This window comes from Eutrigla gurnardus (assembly GCF_963514095.1).
Source record: "Eutrigla gurnardus genome assembly, chromosome: 14".
NCBI classification, from domain to species: Eukaryota; Metazoa; Chordata; class Actinopteri; order Perciformes; family Triglidae; genus Eutrigla; species Eutrigla gurnardus.
The window spans coordinates 12,084,594-12,108,026 of NC_139937.1; the positions used below are offsets into that span (position 1 = coordinate 12,084,594).

General features: G+C 40.9%; 1 protein-coding gene across 2 annotated transcripts in view; it reads right to left on the minus strand.

The window, feature by feature from the left end:
• LOC311024548 (myelin basic protein-like) overlaps positions 1–23,433 on the minus strand; it is a 31,520-nt gene that overhangs the window by 1,594 nt on the left and 6,493 nt on the right. For both annotated transcript variants that reach the window (XM_084026994.1, XM_084026993.1), the window contains exons 2-3: positions 20,145–20,215; positions 13,608–13,701 (exon numbers count right to left, since the gene is read on the minus strand). In XM_084026994.1, coding sequence (XP_083883120.1) covers positions 13,608–13,701; positions 20,145–20,201 — 151 coding nt within the window. In that variant the 5' untranslated portion in view covers positions 20,202–20,215. The remainder of the gene's footprint in view (positions 1–13,607; positions 13,702–20,144; positions 20,216–23,433) is intronic.

Genomic DNA, 23,433 nt, shown 5'->3' on the forward strand with positions numbered 1-23,433 from the left:
AGCGAGGCCAACTTTTGCCTTTTGAGGATGGGAGACCCGAGGAGACAGTATTTGTCACTGCTCCGTATAAAAGGTGACTTTGCCTTTGTCAGAACAATGTCTATCGAAAACGTTCTCAGAAACCAGATTGAGGGACGATGATATGAAAATCTCTTTCCACCAAATGGATACCTGCAGCATTCTTCAAAAGTTTGATATGCATATCCATTCACCATCCATAAGTGGTATTGTGAGCAATGTCAGCAAAGTGAGACAGATCTGTCGATGTAATGAAATGTCTGTTCTGATGTTGTCATCAGTTTCTTCACGAGAGAATGAGAGCTCATTTGTCTTACTTTGTCTTCTTGCTATTCGACTCCAATAGGTAAGGAATGCAACCATCCTTAAAAATCTTATTTTTTAACACCATCTGTCCTAAGATTGTTGGTAAAAAGAATAAAATGTATGTAATAATACCATTCTCCTGTTATCAGTGTAGCCACGTCCATGATCTCTCTAACTAGACGCTTGCTGCAGCCTGATCACACACTGCGGTGCTGTAAAAAGTACTTAGTGAAAGGCGTCTCTCTCAGTGTGTCTCATTTCCTCGTCAGTCCATTCTTGACGGGGTGAAAAAGCCATTTTATGACACTAAAAGTCCTCATTACAAGCTAATAAAATGTTATGGTTCCAGACAGATGACACATCCCATTCAAATAATATATCGAAATACTTTATTTCTAAACCATAACGGTACAATAAAATGTAGCTTATATTAAAGCCACTGGGAGCATCACATTTTTTTTCTAAAACCTTTCAAATCTGAACAAATTAGTGCCGTTTATGTGTTCCTTCCAGGACATTTGCTTCTGTGTTCCTGAGTCAGGGAATCAGTCCAAATAACAACCAATTATTGATGAGGAATTCAACAAACTGTTTCAAAGCTATTAAGCATTATATATTCCTCTTACACAGATGATGGTCCGTGTTCTTATATCTGCAGTAAAAGGTCTGCATGCACTCCTCTGAGTTTTGAAATGTTTGAACAGCGAGTGGATCTACACTAGGGGGCACTAACTCAAATAGATGGGTCAGGTGTCTCGTCAATTCAATACTATTTAAAAGCCTGAATTGAAATTCGTATATATTTCGAAGATTTCTTTTACCAAGCTGCTGGTGTCTGATTTTAATAATAACAATTCAGTAAATTCATGTCGTTGTATTTATTTATTATATTTTGCGACTGATATTGCCTTTCACATGAAATAATAAGCCAAGTCACGTCCACACAGGGATGCATACGGTTTATTAAACAGCAGCATCGGCATGTTGTAGTTTTATCATTTTATCTTTTCATTCATTGGCCTGAAACCGTTTAACCGTGGTTACAACAAAGTAGACGACAAAAAGAAAAACAACCTGACTTATTGCTGCGTTTTCAAATTCCTCCCGGAGTTCGTCAGCTCACAGCATGAGCTGCCAGTCATCTGAGCAAAAGACGGCTGGTGATCTTGGCAGCCAACAGTGAGGCTCATTAGAGAGACGCTTTGCATGTTCAGGGCTTTTTTACGAATGTGGGACATTTCTAGAGGGATTGCCGCAGCTTCGTGAATGTGTTTATGGAGCTCTATCCTCAGCGCTGCCTCATCAAGTCATGGCAATGTTTTCTCACTAATGTATTGTATTATCTCCGCACAGGATATAAATATAATACATCATTCTTCGTCACAAACAGTAAATGTGTTGTATTACTTTTGTTCCCTCTCAGGAGAGCCTCTGTGGCTGTTATTTTAACACAAAAAGTAGAAGAAATAAGAGAGCTGCTGTTTGTCCTTTAGTGGTCCACCCACGAGTCCTCTTAAATTATCATCATCCATCAGCTGTTTCTCCATCTTTTAAGCCCAGCGGCGATACCGTCCGCTACTAGAATACTAATAAAATGCAAATTACAGAGAGAACAACATTGGTGAACGTTAACAGTCCATAATACTGCATCAGCACTGCATATCCATCATGTTCGGCCATAAAAAGGTTATGTGCTGATGTGACTAATCAGCTGAAACCCAGTGGGCGCTTATTAAAGGTGCACTCAGTCCAGGTTTTAGCATCGCAATGAGCAAAGTAAGCATAATATATGTGTGTGGGATTGGTAGGGACTGTTGATCAATGGTGATGACTCGATAATGACTGAGACAGATGCTTATTTGAGTCACCGTCTGACCCACGCTCTTCTTGAGGAAAAACAAAAATCCTCCGCAAAACATTTTTTTAACTGCCTTATAATGATCTGTGGACAAACTAGTGACATTTCTTTTCAATCTCCAAACACAAAGCACACAGTAGTATTATTGTTCTGGGATTTATCGTTACATTGTTGAGTTTCGAGTGATTTTATTGGTTCTCTGCTGAGATTAGATTGCTGACTCATCTGTATAGTGAAGATAAGACAGGCTGATCCGTGTCCATCGCCATCCACCGCACGCTGGATCAGATAGCGACCGATGCTGCTGATATTCTCCAGTTGCCAATGGAAGTCCATTAATAACAAATCGACCCGGGCACTGATCCTTTAATTACTGCTTGTGATTGGCTCGGCTGCTTTAAGTGTCTGCAGACCAAACCTCCGTTATGAATATGCTGTAATTGCCTGTAAAAAAATAAATAGCAAGACGTGAGCAGAATGTGAGAGAAAGCAATGGTAATTGTGTGTGTAGGGTTCCAGTTCAGTCCCTAAAATCGATATTGATTCATGTTTATGTAAAGAGGCAGAAAATTGGACAGTATCCTGGTGTACTACGACACCAATCAATGTAATATGACAGGCCCAGCGTCCCACATAATGAAGCTGGATGATCTTGTTGGTTGTACTTCTCTTTGCCGTATGCATACATAGAGAACATGCCACACTCACATCCTGCCTGTTTCAATGATACAACTGAAAATCCCTGCTCCTGCTATATTAACCTCAGTACCGACTTAAATGATGATAAAGGAGATCTTTTAAAGCCATCTAGATTCAGTGGCTGGGTCACTGACAGCTGGGCGACAGTGTGCTGACTTTTTAAGTGGCCGACCTTCAACTTCTAAATCAGAGTCAAACACACTCTTCTTCCCTTTAGTTTAATAACAACTGCCATTGGTCAGGCAAGCAATCACAGCTTTATAATACCCTCTGCACACCTAATCGTTTTTTTCAATAATTGCAACAGTCTGTGCTGGTCAGCCTGATTAATAACCTTGTGGTGATCGTTTTCCCTGTCATTCGAAGCCATTGGACTCTACATTTCAATGTGGGAGTTTGGAAAGATTGAAGCATATTTAAAAGAGAAGGCGTTTCATACCGTACAGATTTTTTTTCCCAATGTTAGCTAAGATGCTGCTAAACAGATGCGAAGGACAGGGTGGATATAAATAACAACAGCATGTTTCTTTTCCCCCTGTATAGTCCTCCACTACATAAGATCATTCAAAAGGAGCACAACTTGTAAACAACGCTAAGGGCCAATTATCCAGCCGTCTGACTCATAACCCTGCAGAGAGAGGAAAAGGGATCTGCTGAGATAATGCTGTATTCTCTTTGTTGGCCTCCTTCATAAATACTGGATTCAGTCATGCGTTGAAATCCCAAGAGAATAGCTGTCCATCACTGGTTCAGCACAGGGGTCATTAAGCAACCAGGGGAGGCAGGAAGGTCAGAATCTGCTGCACATGCTCTGTCAAACACGCCGCTCTCTACGCCTGCCGTTATCAGCTACCTGGAGATAATGGCCTCACTCAAAATATGTTTTAGGCGCTTCTCATAATGTAGCCAAGATATTATGTGACTTGATTCATTCACTGAGACGTCTCTATGGCATCTAAATCGGCAAGGTGGCCCCATAAATCTTGGGGACAAGTGACGTGAGCTGCCGATTATTGTGCCCAGAACAATGACTATCGCCTCTTGACCTGCATGCTTCAGGGTCAATTAGTTAGGTGAAGACCCCAAAAGTGATGTGATCGGGTCAGTCGAGATATTCGGCGCCCTCAAGAAGGGAAAGATTGGCATCTAGAAGGGAAGAGGTATGCAGGGAGTGGGCCTCAATCTCCCCATTTTTCCTCCTCTTCCTTGGTGTGAAGAGGATGTGTAGCCGAGCCTCTAGGACAACAACAAGGACTGTGGTGGGGCCGAGGCACGGGAAACATTCCTCTGCAAAAACATCCATTGCTATGTGGCCCTGGACCAAACCTCCCACCCTTGGGGCGAGAATCCTTCTGCCGCTGCATTCATGGTGGATCTGAAGCACCCACAGGCCTCGAGAAAAAAGCCCCTCTCTGTCTCCGAAAGCCCTTTCGGCATTCAGGACGTCAGTCCTCCAGAGATTTTTCTGGCCGAGATAAGAGCCACAGCAGAACCACTCGCTTCTTATAACCCAGGCCATGTTCATGACCTTTTTAGTAACTTTAAATCAGTAAAGATGTGATTCAAAGGGGAAAAAGATGAACACCACTGTACCACCGTTATGCTGTGATGATAAAGCTTGAGCTACACATCTTGTTTTGGAGGGGCGAATGCCAAATTAAAGGCAAACACACTATTATTTTCCAAACTGCATATTGAAGCATGATTTTGTTTGCTGAGTGTTGTTTCATCATTAACACAGCAGTGTCGGAGCTTCTGGATCCATCCAAGCAACCAAATCCAATGAAAGCCCCGGCCTGTCATCACCAACACCTCCTCGCATCGATTTGTTTACCGGCAAACATCCGTCTATTTTTTTTCCACCTATTTCTGTATCTCTGAGTTGATTTAACATTGAACAGTTTTCCCTGAGACCGATAGAGGTGTATGTCTGCCATTTCAGTTTGTTGTAAAATCTTTACAATATTTATAACATATAATGATTTTTTTTTCTTTGCTGCTGCTCTTAAAGGTTATACGTGTTCATCAAAGATATTCAATTTAAAATTACATAAAACAGAGAAAAGCAGCCAAATATCACAGTTGATAGGTAGGAACCAATACATGTTTGACATTTTTTGCTTTGAAAAATGACTTAAAAACTAAACGATGACCAAAATTTTTGTTTATAAAATTGCGGTTGCCCGTTTAATCAATAAGTTATTATTTACTTGGACTTCACTGTGACTTCCCGATTAAGCGCAGTAATAATGTTACACTGGGATTTGAGTTTAATTGTATTTTTGTACCTCTTTTGTGAAGGTGTGTGCAGTTTTCATTGGTAGGACAGTGGGACAGCACAGGAGAATAGAGCCCATGGAGACATGAGAGGCCAAAACACATTCATACGTACCTCCACACTCCAACAGGCATGATGTAAGACAGATGGATGCATGAAAACTGGCCCAATCCTGAGAGCTTAGGGTACCAACACAAACTGAAACACTCTGATGTGTGCGTCAGGATACAATATCTCAAAACTTTTCCTCAATCAGATATAAAACTGGATAGGCTCAACTTCACACTTCACAGTATGAATGGTAATGGAGATCCAACTGCTCAGGCAACATCTGGGCTGCATGGTAACAACGTACGTGTACGTGAAGTATGAATGCAATGCATCCCCAGTTGGACTGAAGGCCCACTTGGTCGACTGTGCATATAACGTGAAACCATCTAAGACGAGCTGTTTTAATTTGGACCCAAAGCGAGCAATACCAGCTGTGTTGGGTATGGATGTGGATCTTTCTCCTTCCCCGTCTGTCAGACGGGTCTGATGGATAAAAAACATTCTAGCTATGATGCAAAACCCACTGAAATAAGTTGAGCCACACTCTATTCAGACAATCTGTTTCTGGATAAAACATATGCTGTGTAAATACCGCCACAGACATCACTTGAGTTTGTTTTTTTTTCCCATCCAAGAGGAAAAGGACTTCAGTTCATCTTGTCCGACATATGGGATGCGGTAGCACGCAGGGTGGTACTTTTATAGTCTCTCGGTTACCCATCATGCCCTCCCCTTGGACTCTCGTAGCCACGGACCCAGCTGCTAACACACATACACACTCAGTGATTGTCCTGCCAGATGGTCGAGGCCAGATGACGTGGCCTCCTGAACTCATGGCAACACACTCTTACAACTCTTACAACACAAACCCATGGATGCAGATACGCACTGTGTGTTTTTCATGAAATCTTCACTAAAAACTGCAGGCAGGAGGGAATGAATTTGTCAGATCATGTGATATAAATTGCAGGTTGTAGCGTTTGCATTTCTTTCTCGAGATGAACTCATGATTGATAAAGAGAAAGCCAACCTGAAAGAAAGGGAGCGAGATTAGAGGTAGATCAGAGGCGATTAAACGAGGTGAGCGGGGACAGAAAGGGAGAATCTGAACAATGGTGTCAAACCAAAGAACACTGGTCCAGTGATAGACGCTGCCCTTTAACAATCACAGCTTTTCAGAGGCGACGGAGAGGAGGTGCTTCACGTTGGCAGTGCCAGGGCCCGTACCAGCGAGCGTCAGCCTCGGGGCCACGGAGACAAATAACTGAGCTGCTGCACTTCTATATGACGGAGGCACAGCAGAGGAACACGCTCATGCATAATCTCAGTACTGTGTTGTATGCACAGTCAGCAGTGCTCACACCACATTAGCCAAAACTCATCTGAAAGCTTCTATACCTCCAATGACATTCCATTTCTACTATCTATTAGCAATAGCAATTTAGAAGAAATAAGTTATTGCTGACTATATAAATATGAACTAGATGGTTCATATGAATAAACATTTGAATATTTGAATCATTTGGATGTAGACTCACTCTACCTGTTCATCACCAGACAGAGGACCATTAACGATTGAGAATAGCTGGTGAACATTGTGGACCAGCTGCTAAAGTTATTATTTAATTTGTATGAAGTCATAAGAGACCTGTTAAAATATTTCCCTGTACAGCGTTAAAGATAATCAGCTGATCTATGAGGCTATGAGCTCACAGGCTACGTCTGATGAAGCCAAAATCCATAAAACTAATCTCGACTTAATGAAAAAATATGACATACAATGTATACGGTTAAAATAATCAATGCAGAAAGCAGAGCGGGTTGTGCAGGCCTGTTGATGGGGGGGAAAGCAGACCCAGCTGTATACATCAAACAGGATGCTGCATTTACTCCATCATCCAGCTCTTCATCCTTACAAACTAAACCAGATATGAAATATTCACTAGACTTCACAGGGAAAAACATTCTGTGTTCATTATGGGTTGCTCTGTGTTTCCAGTAGCTTCTCTACAGAGTTAGTAAAGAGCGGACGGAGAGGTCCTCTCCCCGCTCCTCACTCGGCCGGTAGTCGAGGAGAGCACTCTAACCACACCGGGCCGAATCGACGCAACCTGAAGCAGCTCTCAAGCCTTCAAGGGTAGCCAGTAGGTCCCTAAAGCAATAACAAGGGAAGCACATATTGTATGAAATAAGCGATAACCAATATCATTATATTCCCTTGATGAAAGCTCGAGTGTGACCAGCAGAAAGAATGAATCCGAAATGAAAATTGAACTGCAGGGAAGAGACTCGCACAAACGTATGAACTCGAGAACAGAATAGCAAGAAACAGCAAAGCAAAACACGTTTAACGTTTCTGACACCAGAATTAGTGGCTAACGATGCAAACGCAAAAAATAATGTGGAGAGCATTTGGACGAGAGGGGAGAGAACGAGGGTGCTGAAATGTATTTATGAACAAGTATAATTAATCTCAACTTGCATCGGTTTAGATCAGTTATAACCCTTATTTCTAAATATTTACAAAATAAAGCTGTCAAAATATCCTTTATATTACACATACATATTGATTAATACATGTAATTAAATGGAGCATAATTTGTATTCTTCTGTCATCAACGATATCATATGAATATGATCTATACAGTTTAAATGATTTTGCTGTCTTCTCTTGTATATTAACAATCCCAATTGATGAATCCAGTTCATTAGCTGCATTTCTTCCTTCCTTCATTCATTTCGCTGTGAGCAGGAAGCTGCACTAGTGCTTCACAGACAATGTGCGGTTTCTTTGCAAAGACAGCATGATTTGAGGCTAAACAAGATGTCCTCTGGGGAGGCTCTTTCCTTTCTTCCTTGAGAGAAAGGCATACTGGGAGGAAAAAGCGATTGTATGCCTCCCCAGACCAGTCATGTTGCAGTTTACGTCCACATTGATCCAAAATTTAATCACCTCATCATTTTATCCTAGTAGACATTTGTGTGAAATTGTCATAAATGTCTTGAGAATTAGTGAAAGAAATTCCCTGAAGTTCCTGAGATATCGCATTAAAGTTTCCATCTCATTAAAGTCATTCATAGAGACAGCAGCACGACAACAGAATTAATTATGGAAGAGAAAAACCTTGTGTCGTCTTTGTGTGAACTTGACAGCCTTACAGCTTAAATAGCGAGTGTTTCTCCTTGAATGTTCTTTGCTTCTGCCATTTTTAAACTATTATCTACACGTCACATTCCTGACAACCATTTTCTAAAGATTAATAGGAGGAGAAAGTCATGGTGACACAAATTTCACTATCCAGAAGAATGGGGAAAAGTTCATTTTATGTATTTTTTTAAAAGCTGGGAATACGTAGCTCTCTAATCCTACAAGGGTTCGGGTAAAGAATATGAGATACCATGTAGGAAAATGATTATTGTGTTTGTTTTATATCCTATGAACCAGCAGGATGTTCTGCTGTATTCAATCTAAACACTACCTCAGGCTGCTGCCCGCTTGTGCATTGGCAGGAAACAAACATGAACAACTTTATTCCCCGAACCCATCCAAATATGTTCTTATAGAAATGTGCAAAAACAGGCAAAACTCCCCGTATGGCGCTTTAAGCCGTCAAATGGTCAGTATGTCAGGATGGAACCTGCAGACGGACAAGATAGAGGGGGTCTGTTTTGCTGAGCAGGGTCCCTGCTGCAGGCCGGCCCAGGTAATGTGGCCGTAATGGGCTTTTAACAGCCGCACAGCTGAGGGTGGTGTTTGCCCTTTAGTGGAAAACGGCGCAAACAGGAAGTGCTGCATGGAGACATCCCCAGACTCCGGACGGGCCAGGGTGAGTCATGACGCCTGCTGATGACAACTTCACCAAAACAGGCTCCAATAAAGCGCAGCTAACCCGCCCGTCATAAACCACTCACACTGTGCCAATTTGGTGGCAATTCCTTTTATTTTCTTTGGCTCGCGCCCTGATTCGACCTAATGGCGCTAAATTAGTTGAGCCTCGGTGCACAGGTAAGAGGAAGGTTCTTAAATGTATCCTAACAGCGATGTTCCCGAGGTAAGAGTTATGAACTGATAAGAAAATGGGATTTTTTTACACACTATCAGACAGCAGCGCTGACTGAGCAAAGAACCGGTTAAACATTAAGCATCAGAGTGGAATCCATGCCACGATGCTCCGAAGCGGCGTTTGTGATCAATAACTAACAGACAAAATACACACCCTAGTCAAGCTTTGATTTCCATTTACTTCTCTAACAAACCTTAATCAAGACAAACTGCTCTTTAAGTTCAGCCTCTTGGCTTTTGCCAACCGTCTTGCGCCCTGCCTTCATTTACCAGATGAATCAATCAAGCTGATTATTTCTCTGCGTGGCAGGTGCAGCTTAACAGTGTTCACCTTGGAGCAAACTCTTTGGTGTGCCGCTTACCTCCCATTTTTAAAGAGATCGCCACTTGAAACATGCGTCCTAATTTATTTGTGTTCTCAACACAAAGCTGCCAGAAGGCTGTATTGTATTGTATTGTATTGGGCCGTTAAATAACCGAAGACATAAGCAGGTCTGGTTGCTAGTAGAGGAACCTATCTGACGTACGTCTCAGATGATTTCATGTCTGGTAACCATGTCGTCCCACGGAGGCTTACAATAATTGTGTCTTGCGTGGGTGGTTTCTTTGAAGTATCACAAGTGTCAGCGTTGGATCCTCTACGTCTGCTCCATGCTGATCAATGGCAAGTGTGAAACCCAAGGAACATCAATTAGCGGCGGGACAGGGAGCGTATCGAGCAGCTGACAGATCAATCTGACAAAGCCTCTGCTGCAAGGTACAACTTTCCTGTCGATAATCAAGGATCAGTGAGAACTGCAGATAGTCACAGTTTCCCTCTGCATAAGGAGGCGTGATTACATACTCACACAACCTGCCTTGACATGACATCAATGATGACAGGGTTATCTGGCGTGACACATTGTTGCAATAGAGTCCGATGCAAAAGATGATGCACAAGACAGAATAATCAGTAATATTGTACAACAGTGTTCCCATCATACTTCTGTCTGGACTTGCAAAATGTCAGCATTTGTGATGCAATTTAATCCTGAACAATGAGCAATTTGAATGAAAGGACGCCTGGTTTGACTCCAACATTATTAAGATGACTCCTTAATACAAGTTAATGTAGAGTTGATGATGGCTATTAAAAAAAAATCTCATTCTTGTTGTTTTCATTTTGCAGTTATGTAGCCACCTAGTGTTTTGGAATTATATAACTGATTGATTTCAAAGGTCAAATTAAATGAATCATAAAATCAAGCATTATTGAACATTTCTTTCACTCAGTGTTTTAAAAAGACTAAATTACCAAGTCCTCTAAAACGACCCAATGTCCTTTTATATTTCAACTTTAATTTATTCATTAAACAAGATTTGGTTAAACCTTTCAAATTGAGTAAGACGCAACTTTACATCTGACATTCGCTACTCGATTATTTTCAAATATGACATTCAACATAACTTATGATAATGATGACAAACTGCAGCTAAATCATATCTGATGAGAGTAGTCAGCCTATAGACTCGCCCTTCTGTGCTGTGATTGGCAGACTGTATTACCAAAGGATATTGTACAAATGGTAAATAATATTTAGTGTAGCCCTATAGCTCTGTATTATATTAATCATTAATTAATATAATAATAATTCATATTAATTAATGATACAATATTAATGGCTTTCATGTCAATTGTATATTTAAATTGCTAACGTCATACTTTCTCCAGATAGATTGCAATGTTTAGCTTGTGGAAACATGAACAAATTATATATCAATATCATTGTCTGTGATTACGGAGGTAAAATAGTTTATATTTCTCATGATTAAGTCACATAATAAGATCAGCCACCCAAAGATGTTTATCCAGATCAGATTTTCCTGAGCAACTTGATCATGTTCCTCCAAGGAGAACCCAGGGTTCTCCCAGACCAGCGTGTGTGTGTGTGTGCGCGATGTAGCAAGTTATCTAATTAAACTGAAAATATTAAATGAGCTTCTGTCTTGTGTGTACATGAAACATAGTTGTGTGGTGTGAATAAAGATCAGGTATGGGTTTTTCTATTTGATTTTCAGTCTAGATCTTTTGGGTCATTTTTACAATTACAATATAATATATAATAAAATATATAATGAATGTAATTTTTAAGGTAAATATGATCCTCTCTGCCAAAACAGTGATCTGCTGCAACCTACCGTCCCTCCAGGCAGGGAAGATCATGGCCGACCCTTCCCACCCCGAACACAAACCATCTGAAACACCCTCCGGTGAGAGGTTGAGGTCTGTCAAGACGAAAACCTCTCGCCATCTTGCCAACCTCTTCCCGTCTGCAACTGGCCTCATCAACAACAGCCTGGGACCCCCACTGACATGTACTCTACCCCCCCTTCCCCCACACAGTCATATGCCTATGATCATACTGTGAAATTCTTTGCACAACATTTTTGCAATAACTGTGAAAACTGTACATATTATTGTAATACGTATATGGTTGTTTATATGTATATATAGTGTCTTTTTTTCATTGATAGGATGTTTGTATTTATGTTTATGTTCTTGACTGCAGTGCTTTATTGTTTATTCTTTGTATTTATTGTGCACACTGAACATCAAGGTAAATTCTTTGTATGTGAAAACATACTTGGCAATAAACTCCTTTCTGATTCTGATAATAAAATATACAGATTTAAGCTGTTTGTAAATTGGTTATCGTTTCCAGCTGAGCAACTTGTCACGGCTCCTCGACCACAGCATCCCTACAAACATTTGCTGGTGACGGTTATTATTATTGCAATCCAAATCGACAGTTGCTGAATGATTCTTTCATCTCTCTTAGCTCGTGTAGCTTTATCATGTAACCCTAGTAGCGCACTAGAGCATCCGTAGTGTTTCAACTACATGTATCTGCCTGTGCGTGTTCAGTGGTGATTCTGCCCTGTGAAGAAGAAAAGAACTGCAAGAAGGGAATCCTAATGTTTTCAACTTTTTCACCCATAAATTAGTTATTAAAAGAGATTGTATGATGGCAAATATTTGATAACCAAACCTTGAACAAACACTCAAAGAAGCAGTTACAAGCTAAATATCATGTCTTGTGCTGTAGCTACTTCAGTCAGTACTCTCTTGCCTTTCACCTCAGCTCACCCTGAAGACAATCGAGGCTGACACAGAAGGGAGGAAACAGGCTGCTGTTGTCTTCCACTCCCTATCTCATGAACATTCAGAGCCCTTCCTACACAAATGTGGTCAACGTCTTCAGGGTTTTATTCTCTTTAGAATTAACTGAGTTATTATTTTACTGTATGCTATAAAAGTTTTGACACACCACCAAGTCCCAACAGGCAGCTATTAGAAGCTGTAAGACAGTGACATTTGGCTCTGGTTGTTTAGATATGGGGTTTTCCTTCACCCTGGTAGGTTGCATCTTCACTCAGCCCCAGGAGGCCTCACAGACACTGATGCTTTCATTCATTCAATGTGGTAATTTCATTGGAAAAGTGTTGAAACTTAAGTCTTGATTTTTTGCATGTACACATTATTTTTATAGCTTGATCTATTACACACCCCAGCAGGAAATCCCATCTGTTTTGCCTTTAATTAGAATTAAATGAGTGGTTGCATCATTAAAAAAAAAGAAATCTACAATTTTCCAGAGCAGTTGCCAATTTTCTTCTGGCTAATCCGCTTTATCTTAATTAAAAGTATCAAATTACCAATCAAATTAGTGCCAAAAACACTGCCTTCATCTGGCCCATTTCAAACATCCACACATCACCATGACAACCTCTACTGAGAGCCCAACTGTGAGAAAGGAAACTTTGGGATGCCTGGAACACAAACCGCCGAGTGTCATTCATCACTGTAACTGTTAACACACTAATAAATCTCATGCCACAGAGTTAGCAGCCTCTGAGCCAGTGTTGTGAAGAAGAAGTCTTTCATTGTTGCTGGAAAAAAACAGACATTGAGTCAAGACAGCTGAGTTAAAGGAGCCACCGTGTAAATGTGGATTTATGGTATTTTTCTGTGTTCAATGACTCAAGCCTAAAAACTAACATACAATCTATATTTAATTCAATGATTAACATTTTTGTTTATAAAAAAAAAACATCCTCAGTTCATTAGTTCTGATATCTCCAGTAATCATTCATTTGTGTGATTACGTATTTATTATGCATCAATGGTCCTCTGACATTTGCAGTAGGAGACGTTCTAATGATGGTGTTGCAGTTTCTGAGGGTGGGGGGGATAAAAACATGTATTTCACTCTATGTTTCAGTTGGTTTCTAATAGCTTGACTAACACTGGGAGTTGAGGGTTTTAGAATTGAAATTGTGGTTTGACCCCTTACCAAAGACTTCATCTTGTGATTCAGGTTCTGCCTCTATTACTGCTGCTGCTGCTGCTGCTTCTGTCTCCACTGCTTCAGGTTCAGATGACGGCGCCTTCAATAGGAACACAAAAAAAGATTGAAGAGGTGAGGTGCTGAGGTGCCATGGCAATAGAGAGAGACACAGAGAGAGAGAGGGTGAGGGAGGAGAGCAGAACTATGCTCATTCATTTAACATGAAACACATATATATCGAGATTTGCCCATTTTGATGCCATTTCTAAAAATCCATACGCTTCATCAGTTGCACACATAATGAATTTTAGGCAGGATTCATTCTGTAAAGAAATGGGTTCGATTTGTCGTGGTTTTTGCATTCAGCCACCGTACATGTAGACCTAAATATAAACCGACGAACCTTTGTCAGATGATAGCTACTGTTTGTTCTGTGACTAATGGGTGTCTCGTGTCGAGCTGTGAACTTCCACATCAAAAGACTATTTGATACTGATCTTCATACAAATTCTGTTAAATTCAAATGTAATTAAAATGTTTTTCATTGTGATCGCATCTGCTGGAAATGTCATTAGTAGAAAGCCTTTGTTCCATACTTCGGTGGGAGAGTTTGCCGTCTGAAGCATGACAGCTCGAGGAGACCAAGGAGAAGCTCATAGAGAAAAGAGAAAGATTAAGTGACGCCATTTAATCTTTATCTTTAGTCTTATCAGGCTTTCCAGATGTGTCGAGGTATTGATTCGGCTGTAACCCCCGTCTCAGCTCTCATCTGATTCAGGATGTTGGAATCCTTGAAGTCGCAAGTCAAAGACTATGCAAGTGGAATTGCATTAAACACCTGTACCGGCACTTTTTTTACTGGCTAATTCATCTCCTTCTATCCCTCTAAAACAAGTCCGTAAGTCATGTTCGTTTCTTTCTATAGCTATTCGTCACAAGTGAAGAGATCTAAAAGGAGAACTTAAAATCTGCATTTGCTAATCCTCACATTGCTATGAATCCTCTTACAGAAACCTCTTCCTCCCTGAGGAAAATGTACACTCAAGCCTCTACTTCCGAGTGGGTTTGCCAACACGGGGGATCAACACAGGCGTTGGAAAAGTGTGTTCGCACCGCTTGTATTTACATGACCACGCAGAGGAACACTGACACAGGACAAGTGTGGTGAGCAATCCACTTACCCATGCAAATCAGTTAAAAGGTCATCCAAGTCCCACGCTTTAAAAATCTGTATTCTTCCACTCAATTATGTAAACAAATCATTTTAATTTGTTTTCCACATTATGAGATTCTGATAAAAGGGCTCGATACTGGAGGCATAGATTCAAGAGCGGAATAGAGTTCTGTGATGGTTGCTTATTTTTCATTACTATATTTCATGCTATAGAGAAATACCTGAATGTTTCAAGAGTTCAGTTTATGGGGGCTTAAGAAAGAAAGAAGAAAGAAGATGTATTTATAAACACCTACTTACAGCAAAATGTAGGAGCAGTGATGAGATGATTGATCACATGTATGTTCAGAGCAGGAACAGACAACAAGATGCAAAGATTTTCTCTACATCAGCCTTAAGAATGTATATTTTCTAATAGATAATATATAGTGTATATAGATGGGGGTGAAATAATAGGAAATTGGACCTAACTGGAGCAGGAAATGCTTTCTCTAACTGGTAATGTTGGTATTTGTTGGGGTAGAAAACGAATAACTATCAATAGTAAAAATATTAATCCAATTTCCGAGAGTGAATGAGGCATTATCAGCAGAGCGTACTTAAATTGGCTTAAAGTGAGTTATATTTCTAAAATGACACAGGATACGTTAATGAGTAAAAATCTATGATATTTGAATTGTTACATTTTGTAAATCACAATGTTTTCCTCTGAAGTAGAAGTACACAATAAGTAGTAATCAGCTGAGTTTGACATTTTTAATTAATACTTTAAAGTGCTTTGGGGGGCTCCTGTGAGTTATTTTGGGGTATAATGAGCTAAAATAGTAACATAATTAAATTTCGCAGGTCCAGGTTGCCTCCCTTACCCAACACCTCCTGGTGTTTTTGCTCTTCCTGGAAACCAGTGTGTCTGTGTCATCTGTGTTTCTTACCGTATGTGGGTGTGACCTGGGTGTGTGATGCAACTATTTCACGGCTGGTGTACTATTCAGTGTCGAGAAAGCTGCAGGAGCATCACCACAGGCCAAGCGTTCGGCCCGTTCTGAACAGGCATGCTTAGAAAGGGCACTGCACCGGTCCTATCAGGTGTTCAAATCAAACGCAAATATTCAGCTAAAGCCTACATATTGCTTCTGTTCCTTCTTATTCATCAACCCCAATGATATTTTTGTACAAATCGCTCCAAAACAGAAAGTGCTTTTATTGCTTCTTCTGAAATTTGATTTTAAGTTCATAGAAAAGAAGAACACTGAAATACAAAATTCCTAACAGAAAGCAAATATCTTGTAATGAGTGAAAACTCAGTAACACGCAAGAATGAGGAGTATTTTTTATTTTATTTACACATTTTTGTCCAACTTGAATCAGCAAAAACTAACAGTGAGTGAGAGTATGATCAATGAGAAAAGGCCTAACTGTCTCTTTAACTTAAGGATACTGCAACTCTTCCAACAAACAGCCGCTTACTTTTGTGGCTCAAACCGATCAGGCTGTGAGCCTTGCGATGGTAACACCACGGAGCACAGATCAGAACAGACTTGAGGTGAGAAATGTGTTAATTATGATTCGGATGTCGACAGGACTCACGCGGAGGGACAGAAGGGACCGGAACAAGCCTGCTGGGCTGGTCACAGCGTATAGAGCGCTCTAATTGGGTGCAATGGCTGAAGCCTGGAGGTCTGCTAGCTGAGCCTCAAGCTCCCTCATCTGGAGACTTTGGTCTGCAGTTCAGCAATATCAGTAACAGCAGCACAATCAGGCACAAACAAAGACTGACAAAGTAACATGTGTTAGGCACAGTTACACTGTGAATTAATCCCTCAAGCAGCAGGTTTTGAACTGGTGAACCACATATAAAGCAGCGACCAACTACTGAAAATGTCATATCCTTTCAACAGGGTTTAATGCATCGCATTACAACCTGAGCAGCTTGTTACTTTAAATTCCATGGTCTGCGACTGTCTGCCTGTGATTTCCACTTCTGTATTCATTTGGTTTTATCTTTCTGTCCAGCCAAAGGTGTTCTAATAATGTAGTACTTCAAACCCCATTGACGAGTGATCTCGGGGCGTTAGTGGCCCTTCATCCCAACTACAGAAGAACAACACTTCTCCTGGCAAAATGGAAAGAGGATCAAAACCTGAGAGGCTGGTAATGAAATAAAAACATTCACTCTTTGCTGAGGGAGAATAAGGTCAGCACACGTTTGACATTACTTGGCATTTTAAGAGTTTTGGGGGTGGTGTCTCTTTTTTACAGCATCCTAAAAACTGCAAATACAAGTGGAAAAGTGTAAGTAATTGGATTAAACTGTGTATCTGTCTGTAACTATCTTAATAGCAACAGTAGTGTGGAAGTGTTACAACAGGGTCTGATCTCACAGTTTAGATACTTTACAGCTGAAGTGCAGTCCTTCCTTCATCCTCTGAACAGGCTGGCGTCTGTAACACACTGAACCCTGAACTCACTGACACATAGAAGTGACATATCTCACATTCCAGTATTCAACTCGCTCCTTCCGACCGGGGCCAGCAGTTCCCTCGGCCTCTCATTTGTTCATGAAAATCTTGATATTGATTTTGGCACAATGACACAGCTGGAGAGCTCGCTGGTCTTGCTGTTAAATATACTTTGATATTAACTGTTTATCAACTATATACAATATTATTGACTTTGAATCTTGCTAGAATAAAGTGAGCTTTTTTGGCTCAAAGCCTAGCTGAGGGTTCTGCTGAGGGACCTTAGATAATCCTTATCTAAGGTCTGTCCTATTTATTGGAGAAGTGAACAACCTTTCCATTGCATAAGAACCTTATTGGATGGTAATGATTATTCGAGGTTATTCGAGCAAACCCTCGGATTGTGGAAAACTTAAATAAAATGAATGGTTTACATTTTGTTTTCTTTGGCAAGTGAATATGGTATAAGCAGGATAATATTCTTCCATTAATCGGAAATTGATGGACTTTGCGGAGGCAAACTTCGGACGTCGTCCATTAATTCATGATAATGGACACCTCGTCAGGCCTTAATCTAAATTCATCGTTACACCTTGAAACAAATAAATGACTTATGTATTTTGCAACAACAAAAAGGTAATACCTAACAACCTAATATTCATCTGTTAGAGGTTTCCTACATTTCCCAAAATAAACGGTAACACTATCCGAGTATGTTAACTGTTCTTTTTCCAAGTACACTTGCTATCTTTGCTGTAATGGATTTCTGCCTCATTGTTCAGTGGAAAAATGGTAAAAGAAGAAGAAGAAGTGCACTATGACGGAGGCCATGACACCCCATCCTAATGTTTTATATCGATTCCTCTCACTTTAGCTTGGCAGGAAATATCTCAGCATGATATGTAACAGTCTCAGGTTGCCAGAAATAGAAACACTACAAGGTGGTCTGAAACGCATGGTTCCTTACAAATGGATGTTATTTTACACAGTGGTTATTATATTACTAGTTACATGTGTTTTACATTGCACCAATCAGCAAATATATATATATATATATGCATCAGGGCAAACTTTTTGTTTTTACTATGGAAAAAAACAAAAAGACGGCGTTATTCCAAGAGGGATGTAAGGCTCGTTAATATCCGCGGTGTGAACATTCAGAGAGATATTTTGTCGGAGCTGCTATTGAGTTGCGACAAAGTTGGTACATTTCACCCTCCCTGAAATGGCGAGGGACTGGGAGAGGGATCACGACTCAGACAACAGCATCTAAACACAACCTGCTTCACTCGGTCACGCTCTGTTCCTGCTTAACTGTCACTATGACAACCGGCTGTTTTGCCAGACCTCGAAATTGACTTTGATGCCATGATAAGCAAGTCAAAAAACAAATGCGATAGAGAGACGTACAATTATGAAGCTTAATAAACGACGCAGCTTCAGTGCGACACGCTGCCCTGACACCTCTCCCGGCAGCTTCACACTTGACAAATGAATCCACTTCTCCTCTCCAGCTCTTCTCTCTCTCCAGTGTGTTTTGCAGGCTGAGGATACAAATCATGTGAGGCTGAGCCATCAAGCTCCGTTCTGGTTTCGTGCTCCGCTCTTCCCCAGCACGCCGACATGATCACCCATTACGGGCAGCAGCCAGGGAGCCAGACCTCACAGGCGGACTGCAGGTTTTGACGCTGCAGCCCACGGCCACTCATGCCGTTTTTCTTTCTACACCTCAAGTGTCACAGGAAGCAACCTCTTCATATCTGATCGCAGCCATAATGGCCCAAATCCATTAGATCCGCTGTAATTATGAAAAGCTGCGACAAAAAGGACTTAAGCAAAGCTGGAATAATTACATGATGTCATTAAATTATATTCCTGTCCCAGTTTAAGCTCAATCCACCCCCACACCTGGGATACAGGGAACAGTGTCTGGCATCCACACTCACAGAGCATAAAAAAAAAAAAAAAAAAAAACTCTCAATCATATTTGCTCGATTTAATTGCGGCACGGTTAGAGGTAGACATCATCAAGGGCTTCTCTGGAGCACAGCAGAGCACCTTGCTTCCCGGGCTAATTAAAAACTCTTATTGCGAGATGCAATAAGAGTTGAAAAAAAAAAATCACACTTAATTACCACTAGACCTTCAAGCTTGTTTCATACTTTCGGTTTATACTATAGCTCTGATGTAAAGGCTTTATTTTTCTCAACCTTGAAGCGCCATCGCATTGAGCCATCCTGATCCTTTCAAGTGCAATTAGCGCTCCCGCCCACTTCCTGAGCACGGGCGAACACAATCCATCCACCCGACTCACTTAGTGAGTGTATTGTCGGAGACGCAAGGACATGCATTGTTGAAGCTGGTGCAATCTGGACACGCGACACGTTCAATAAATATACTTTGGATAAACGCTGTTTGTAAATTCTACGTATGGACAGTGAACTAGTAATAATGACTCACTCATGATCCACTCAACATTTGAAACCTCATCTCATCTCGCCTCTATGCACAACAAAATTGACGATATAAAGCAAAGAAAAGATGCATTATTCCAAAGATCACTGCTGAGATGAGGATGAAGTCTCGCCTGCGCCGGAGTTCAGAGAGTAAGTTGTAAACACGAACACATAGGCGGCAGTATTTTGAACCCTCGCTCCGGCTTTTCAAAAGACATTCAAGACTCGAGTGGTTAACCGAGTGAAAGCTGAAGGCAATAAATCGGTGTGACTGAACACGGTTCAAAGTCCTGTTGATAAAGGCCAGTGTTCACACTGATAAGATGAGAGTAAATTCTCCAGCACATGCTTCATTCTCAGACCATCATTTTGAAAAGAAAAGCTGACACACACATTTCAAGATATTTTTATGCACAAAACGAGACGTTAAAGCACCTGCGGCGAGGCCTCTTACCTGGTTCTCCATGGGTGGTGGTGACGGTGATTCCCTCTTTCCTAAATGCTGGCCCATGCTGCTGACAGAGACTGTAAGAGAAACAGAGAATGACTTTACGCCAGTCGAAGACTGTAAACAGCATATCATGTGAGGATTATGTTCTCCTCCTTATCTGGAGTCTGTGTGTGAAACTGTAGCGTTGCACACGCTGGTGTGCGTTTGCCAGTTTAGTGGGCTTTGTTTGGGCTGGTGTGAAAGCTGTCGCTGTAACGGCTTGGACCAAACAGCTCGATGGTCAGCCGCCAACTTATGTGTCTATTTACGCTCTCTTTGGTGTTATCAAACTGCACCTCGACTCATCTGCAGGTAGAAAGGGTGAGCTGTGGCACAGGAGGTAGAGCGGGTCGTCTGCTCAGCACAGGGTCGTACAATGTCGACCGTTCAATCTCTAGCTCCTGCTGTCGACACGTTGAAGTGAATAAAACAAATCCCTATGTGACACTCGACATACGATATAAGCAAATTACTGTTTAAACTCCTTTCAGACATAACAGGAAAAACAGCGCTAATGTTCTGACGTGCATGCATGTTACCGTGGTTACCTTTATCTTGCATAAATACAGGCCCCCGATGCACACTGCTTATCATATGATCATTTCCTGAGCTGTTGACAATCCATCAGCAGATGGATTTAATAGTAGTCTAGCTTTTGAGATTGTGCTCAAATGGTTGGTGTGCTTTGCTTTCACACCACGAACCAGACCTCATCAGAGTGTCCTTGGAAAGCCTCCTTTGCTGTAAAGCCTCCGTAATGGGCTGCCTCAGTCCAGTCCACTTTTGGGCAATCAAAAGTGTTTCAATTAACTTCCATGAAGTGACAACACACAGTAAAAAAAGGTAAAGCTGCTAGACGAAAACACGGTCAACTCCCAGACCGTGCTAGCGCCCTGTCAATCACAAGCTAGCAACACCTTAAAGCATTCCCTGCTTTATCGTCTATTTGACTCTAAATGGACCATCATTTACTAAATGAACATCATTCTGTATTGAAGAAAAACATGAAATCAGCAATTGAGACCATAAACTCATATTTACCATGTTGAAGTGATTTTTTCATACATTTCTCTTCAATTAGACTTCTTTTTGCAACCAGAGGAGTCGCCCCCTGCTGGCTATTAGCAAAATGCAAATTTAAGGCACCTCTGCATCGCCTTCACCTTTCTGACCAGGAGGTTGTTTATCACGTAGGTAATTGTGCAAATGTCTGAAAAAGCACCAACGTGTCCTAAAACTGAACTCCACTAAAGGGGAGAAGATGAATGAAGGCTCGGCTCCCTCCGTGAGGGAGAAGTGAGAAAAGAGAGGTCCTTATGTGTCTGAGCTCAAAGCTCACAAACAATATTAAAAACCAACCAAAGACATTCACGCACAAATATAAGCCAGCAATGACAGATTTTAACTGAGGTAAATAAGAGCCATCATATACTTGTAAGTGAGAAAAGGTGGAAACCGTTCATCAAACTGAAGTGCTGAATATTGCATGAATTTAAGTATCAGCCTACAATCACCACTCAAAGCAAAAGAATAAAATGTCCTCTGAAGTAACATTCTCCTTTACTATCAAATAATCTTGGCGTGCATCTTTGGCTTTTAGGAGAGTTTTGCAGCCATAAAAAAAAAAAGCTTTCATCATATTTGGCACCTTTCATTTCCTTTTCTGGCCTTAATTTTATACATGGTAGTGTGTCAACAATCTTAATGCTACACTAAAGTTGGTGTGTGGTTTATGTTCTTTTGATAGTCCACATGTTGGAACGGGCTTCTAACATTGTATATTAGGCATCTATGCAAATGTTGACAAATGAAATTCATTCATTCAGGAATGCCGTATGCGTCAGATTTATTATTCAAATTTCAACTGAAGCACCGAAACTCTCACGTTCCCTTCTCAGAGGTCAATCAGTACAAAGCATTTCAAAATATGTTAATAAGGCCTTTGAACAATCACTATAAAATAAAACCTATAATCGTGACCAACTCATTAGTGCACATTCATGTGTGATTTGACACTTTGTTTCCACAGTGAATAAAGATGACGCATTGAGCTATTACATCCATTGTCCTGTAGACAGGGAGAGCAGAGGAGCATTGTGTAGCATAGCAGACTTTTAGAAGTGCTTCAGCATCTCAGGACTAAGTGGGTTTAAAATTTAATGCGCTTGAAAGATTCAGCAATGCGGCTTAAGGTAAAGAGCTCTGCACCCAAAAGAACAGAATGTGCAACAAAACGCTCACTAAGAGACCACGTTTAGTGGAGCACTCTTCCAACAACAGGTTCATTATAACATGATGCCCGCTCTAAGAGAGGAACAGTCATACTTGAAAATTAGTTTATTAATGAGGGACGTGAACATGTATTTCAGTTCACTAGCTAGTCACTAACTGTGCCTGTTTGCTCAATGGTGCTGGGCAGGGTTTATTAGAGCGACATCCCCATTCCTTATTTGGAAATCCCATTTACTAGGGGAAGTGAATGGTGACAGGATTCCCTGGGCCGCATGACGGTATTTGTGCATGTTGAAACAGCCGTGTTTCATGTTTTTGGTTTTCAGCAGCTGAACCGAAACAGTGGACTAATAGGGCTTGACTCACCCCGATCATGTGGTATACTTATTATCCTCACGAAAACCAGTCAGTCTAGAGGAGTTGAATGGTCGATGCTACCCATTTTACATGTATGTTTACATGCCAACAGCTATTTACTGTTGAAGGCCACAGCCCTTTTCCATTGAAAATGTATTTTGGCTATGTCTTAAGTGCTAACTGTGTGGCTTTAAAGCCGCTTCTTCTGTTACAATGGTTTGACTTAAGGTTTTTGTTGCACCAGCAACTGCTTGAGAAAGGTTTTAAGCAGCTTAAAGAAACTGAAACAACCAGACCTACATGAACCTGTCAGGAATTGAAATCCAGCTAAAACAGAAAAAAAAGATCTTCTTGACTATATACCTCACTTAGCAGGAAGAAACCCCGGTTTATTTCTTAGCTTTCTGGAGCATACTGCAACGACAACACAGATCTGCACACAGCTATTCTCCACTGGACCTCCATGGCACAGACAGCCATGATATCAGTGACACGATACGCCTTACTGAAATAAATTAGCCAAATATAAAGAGGCTTAACAGTGATTTGCTCTATAGAGAAATATTGGCTGAGAAACCTCATAACTTCCTTTTAAATAACCGACTGAGAGATGGGGTTGAATCATATCCGAGGGTTCTGGTGGTTGAGCCATTACAGTGATAGG